The sequence below is a fragment of the Esox lucius genome, chromosome 7, assembly GCF_011004845.1.
Source record: "Esox lucius isolate fEsoLuc1 chromosome 7, fEsoLuc1.pri, whole genome shotgun sequence".
Lineage (NCBI taxonomy): Eukaryota > Metazoa > Chordata > Actinopteri > Esociformes > Esocidae > Esox > Esox lucius.
In genome coordinates, this window is record NC_047575.1 from 141,184 (window position 1) to 147,183 (window position 6,000).

Consider the following 6,000-nt stretch of genomic DNA (forward strand, 5'->3'; position numbering starts at 1 on the left):
CTCACCTGGTTGCCACCACACACGCTTGACACCATCTGCAGGCTGACCCTCCACCCCTTCAACCTCTGCAGCAATCATATGTCTGTTTCCCAAAGACAACCTCTGGATATGACGCTGAGCACATGCACTCAACGTCTTTGGTCGACCATGACCTGCTGTATGGTCTTGGCCACCGTGCTGCTGCTCAGTGTCTTGGCAATCATCTTATAGCATTTATATCTTTATATAGAGCAACAATTCTTTTTTTCAGATCCTCAGAGAGTGCTTTGCCATGAGGTGCCATGTTGAACTTCAAGTGACCAGTTTGAAGGAGTGTGAGAGCAATAACACCAAATTTAAAACACCTGCTCCCCATTCACACCTGAGACCTTGTTACACTAATGAGTCACATGACACCGGGGAGGGAAAATGGCTAATTGGGCCCAATTTGGGGTGTACTCACTTAATTTGTGTTGTGTTATTTTGAGGGGACAGCAGATTTACACAGTTATACAAGCTGTACTCACTACTTGACATTGTAGCAAAGTGTCATTTCTTCAGTGTTGTCACATGAAAAGGTAAAATAAAAAATGTATAAAAATGTGAGGGGTGTACTCTGTGCGATACTGTATGTCTGACGGTAGCTTTGGTTGGCTGTGTCTTCTGTTCTCACTGTTTCTTTACACTAGCATAATTTAGATGAGATTTACGAGCCTCTTTACCATCCACCTTAGACTTCTAGAGCCATGGGGGTCTTAACACTCCCTCCGGGACAGAAAACCAGATTTCCTTGTGTTTGATCTAATGACTTTTGGACAATGGTCAGATTGTCAAAAACATTATTCTACATTTTATTTGTCAAGAATATTATTGGTCCTGTCTAACCTCCAGGCTGAAACGTTGTCTTGTGGAGGTGTTTGGGTACCCGGCAGGGATGAACATCAAAGTCATTGAACTGGACCACCGCCTACTCGAGGTACAGGCTTTTTTAACACTAGCACCGTCAGGCCTTTCTGAACCCAAGTATCCACCAGAGCCGTACGCTGTTTGGCATCATTTAGCACACAAATCATCCCAATTAGCATTGACATTCTCCGCAGCATTACCATCCAGCCAGAGCCTCAGTTCATGTATTATGTCGTCATCAAACTATATAGAAGTCTCACTATATAAAAAATGTGTTTGTTTCAAATGGTGTAAAGAATGTGTTTGTATTGAAGGTCTCATCATACGAGAATTTTACAGGTCCCTCCCGGGGGTTGTAGTGGGGCAACCAAGATGATTTCAACACCAATGGATAGATCTAGTCTCCTAAAGTACTGGCATATACACTCACCTAAAGGATTATTAGGAACACCATACTAATACTGTGTTTGACCCCCTTTTCGCCTTCAGAACTGCCTTAATTCTACATGGCATTGATTCAACAAGGTGCTGAAAGCATTCTTTAGAAATGTTTGCCCATATTGATAGGATAGCATCTTGCAGTTGATGGAGATTTGTGGGATGCACATCCAGGGCACGAAGCTCCCGTTCCACCACATCCCAAAGATGCTCTATTGGGTTGAGATCTGGTGACTGTGGGGGCCATCTCAGTACAGTGAACTCATTGTCATGTTCAAGACACCAATTTGAAATGATTCGAGCTTTGTGACATGGTGCATTATCCTGCTGGAAGTAGCCATCAGAGGATGGGTACATGGTGGTCATAAAGGGATGGACATGTTCAGAAACAATGCTCAGGTAGGCTGTGGCATTTAAACGATGCCCAATTGGCACTAAGGGGCCTAAAGTGTGCCAAGAAAACATCCCCCACACCATTACACCACCACCAGCAGCCTGCACAGTGGTAACAAGGCATGATGGATCCATGTTCTCATTCTGTTTACGCCAAATTCTGACTCTACCATCTGAATGTCTCAACAGAAATCGAGACTCATCAGACCAGGCAACATTCTTCCAGTCTTCAACTGTCCAATTTTGGTGAACTCATGCAAATTGTAGACTCTTTTCCCTATTTGTAGTGGAGATGAATGGTACCCGGTGGGGTCTTCTGCTGTTGTAGCCCATCCGCCTCAAGGTTGTGCGTGTTGTGGCTTCACAAATGCTTTGCTGCATACCTCGGTTGTAACGAGTGGTTATTTCAGTCAAAGTTGCTCTTCTATCAGCTTGAATCAGTCGGCCCATTCTCCTCTGACCTCTAGCATCAACAAGGCATTTTCGCCCACAGGACTGCCGCATACTGGATGTTTTTCCCTTTTCACACCATTCTTTGGAAACCCTAGAAATATGTGTGAAAATCCCAGTAACTGAGCAGATTGTGAAATACTCAGACCGGCCCGTCTGGCACCAACAACCATGCCACGCTCAAAATTGCTTAAATCACCTTTCTTTCCCATTCTGACATTCAGTTTGGAGTTCAGGAGATTGTCTTGACCAGGACCACACCCCTAAATGCATTGAACAACTGCCATGTGATTGGTTGATTAGATAATTGCATTAATGAGAAATTGAACAGGTGTTCCTAATAATCCTTTAGGTGAGTGTATGATTGTCTATAGGTGACATAAATTATTTAAAAACTGAGAGGAGTTATTAGAAAAAGATGAGGTCTAAAATAAATAGGCTGCGAATGGCATATCTTTGCAGGTCTTTTATTTATCCCAATACATTTGTAGAATATTCATCTTCAGTAAAATAAGCAGAGAAAATTCAAAGAGACAATAGTTTCTCTTTCCCTCCTAAAATAATGTAGATTTACAATGAATTAGCCTACACAATAAGCTGAATCTCCTATTGAAAAACTGTAATGCGTAATAAGTAGCCTATATTGGCTACTTATGATAAGTAGCCTATATGTTTAAATAATAGACTAATTAAGTTTTTGAATGGTCATGGAAATATTTTACTGAATTTGTAAGTTCATTCAAATTCTAACAAGGTCTGATCATTCATCTGGGAGTATCATGCATTCATCCATTGACATCATGCATTCAGTGAGGGGTGATTAGCGCCTGGGTACCATTTGGGTACCAACGTGGCGTGGGCTGTTGGCGGATTAAGTCAGAAAACAGGGTAAACAAAAACAATCTGTCAAATTGTTTATACATAGTTTTCTGTCTGTCAGTTTAGAATTCCGACAAAGGAACAATGTAATATATGCCTATTTAGGAAAAGTAATGGAAGGAGGAGGGTGTAGGGTCCATGTACATGAGTATAATTGCTTGTCCCGTCAAAACAAAACAAGCAGACACAGGAAAAACGCTTGACAATCCATTTAAATTTTTTTACTAAAAAGGAAAAACAGTGACTTATTTTGATATCTCATTTCTTTTACAAATTATAAAATTACAGATATTAAAATTGTTCTCTTGTGGGTGGAGCTAAATGTGGAATGTCTTTCACTGGCCAAAATCAAGGCTAGCACTTGGCTAGCCTTTCAAAATAGCAGCTCACCCTACTAAGTTACATTCATTTCAGAGTTATAAACTAGCAACCCCAATTCTAGTGTTTCCAAATGTGGAAATGAACAGATGAATAGTTGGATAAATGATATATCCTAGCTACTTGGGTAAGCAATAGCATCCCATCCCCTCTTCTTCCGCTTATCCGGGGCCGGGTCGCGGGGGCAGCAGTCTAAGCAGGGATGCCCGGACTTCCCTCTCCCCAGACACTTCCTCCAGCTCTTCCGGGGGGACACCGAGGTGTTCCCAGGCCAGCCGGGAGATATAGTCCCTCCAGCGTGTCCTAGGTCTTCCCTGGGGTCTCCTCCCGGTGGGACGGGACCGGAATTTGGCATTCGCAAATATCTTTTTGATGTAGTGTGCATTGTTTTTTTCCTCTTAAAAGTTCCTCTTAAATGTGTGGGGTATGGTGTGGAGGTTAGGGGATTATTTATGTTTTTATGCATAAAGACAGACAGCATGATGTGAAAGAAGCTCAAGGGGGTGTTGAATCAATGAGCCCTATCAGTTAGCTTACCATTTACAGCAACACCACTACACCAACGGGACATCTTATAATATTACTAATATAAATGGAAAAACATTACAGCATTTTTGCATTAACATATTCATAGATATCAGTGGATCAATTATTAAATAGTAGATGAATGAAGATCCTCTACTGAAGGGTGAACTCCTCCACAATTCTGGTTAAAGTAACACCTGTTTCTTGAAGTCAATAAACAGTAATTGGCAAGTTTATAAACTTGAATAAAATGTAACTGATGGATAATATTTTAATCAAATTAAGAAGGGGGAAACTGCTACTTTGAAGGAACAACTAGTGCTGACTTTACATTTGGCCACTGACCAGCATTTCACATTTCTCTCCACCCACGTGAATTTCTTTTTAATAAAAAGTTGTTTTATGGTTTATGTATAAAAAACAAGATAACAATATAAGTCAAAATAAATGTTTCAGTTTTTGTAAAAAACAAAATAACAGATAAACAAATGTGTTTCTTGATTCATTTTTTTTTTTGTACGGGACAAGGAATTATACTCACGTACATGGACCATGTAGCTTACAAAATAGCAGTTTTATTTAGGTTACAAACTCAAACACCAATTGGCGGGTTCTAGTGTTAAGTCCTACATCTTGTGTCTCTGAAGCATTTTCTCATATTTGGATTTACCAAAAACAAATGACAATGAACAACAACGTACGCAATATTCAAATTGTTTTGGATTTGAGATTAGTATGACTTTGCAACTACTCTGATTCTTTCCATCCTTTCTACAGACCAGTGAGAGGATGTGGTGTCTCAGGGAGGAGGACTGTGTCTGTAGTAATATTGAAATCCTAAACGTCAGTCAAACCATTTCAGAGAGGACGCCTCTTATTCATCCCAAACTCCCCTACATTTGCTCCTCCTCCACCACAATTCCCTCCTCATCTTCATGCCCTGTGCACCATTCCGCCTCATTGCCCTCCCTCTCACCTTCAAATCCATCTCCTTTTCAACACCGGCACCCAAAAGGCTACCTTCCACAGACACCCACCGGAGTCTGGGATTGCTCAGGCTGGACAGGACTCACCAATAGGAGTTATTTTCCCACTGGGGAGATAGAGCAGCCAGTTGAGCTACAACCATTCGGAGTCACAGACAGCAATGACATCTCTGTGCCACCAATCACCCTCTCCAATCTCATCACCTGCAAGACTTCTGAGGAGCTGCAGTTAAGAAAAGGGTCACCATGTAAGAATATTGATGGATACGCAGTCACTAAGTCAGTAGTTAAGTAGTTAGTCTGATTCTAAAAGGTAAGGAGTCAAGATGTTTTGGTGGAATTTTTTGCTGTGAAGATGGATATTACAATGCAGGGTTCTGTATCGGACTCTATGTAAAGTAAAACATGAAATTAATGGATTATTGAATTTAACAAATGTATTAGTAAGTGTAATGGAATGTTCTGGGATACTGGATGAGTACTGAGTAAGCTGGATGTGTTCTGCTTGAATAAATAAACTGTCTAATCTATTTTTTGGTGCCTGGAGGTACTGTCTGTGCTAGGCACAGCCTGGGGAGAGGTACAGAGACTGCCTGCAGCTGCGATGGCTGATTGAGATAAGGGAGTGCAGAAATAAGACTTCTCTTATAATCTCAGCAGCTGTTTTAATAGCAGAAATGCCTGGTTACAAAGTATGGAAGGGAGCTTGCTTAGAATGGTCAGATCAGACACACCTGTAGTCAGTGAAGAAGGGTTAGGAGAGGGAGCTTGGAGTTTGTTTCATTATGAAAGGACTGATGAACTGTATTTTGCTGCCATACCTCGTTGTACACTTTGTGTGTAATATCTGTTGTATCCTATGCATAAGAATGAAATAAGTAGATTATACTGGTTTCCTGAGTCATTTATTATGCTTTGCAGTTTATGAAAATGTCACCAAGTGGAAACTGTGTTTTGTTTACATTTACATTCGTAATTTTAACTGCTCTGAAATTCATGTTTTTAAAGACTTTTTAATGGCTGTAGTTGTAGGTGATGTCCTGGGGCCTCATTTAAAAATTGTGCA

At 40.8% G+C, this 6,000-nt stretch overlaps 1 protein-coding gene across 1 annotated transcript in view; it reads left to right on the plus strand.

Annotated features, from left to right (window-relative positions):
• The window catches only part of osmr (oncostatin M receptor), a 53,912-nt gene extending 48,134 nt beyond the window's left edge, over positions 1–5,778 (plus strand). The window contains exons 16-17 of the mRNA XM_013132485.3: positions 871–955; positions 4,726–5,778. Of these exons, the coding sequence (XP_012987939.3) occupies positions 871–955; positions 4,726–5,229 (589 nt within the window). The 3' untranslated portion in view covers positions 5,230–5,778. The remainder of the gene's footprint in view (positions 1–870; positions 956–4,725) is intronic.
• The last annotated feature ends 222 nt before the right edge of the window (positions 5,779–6,000 follow it).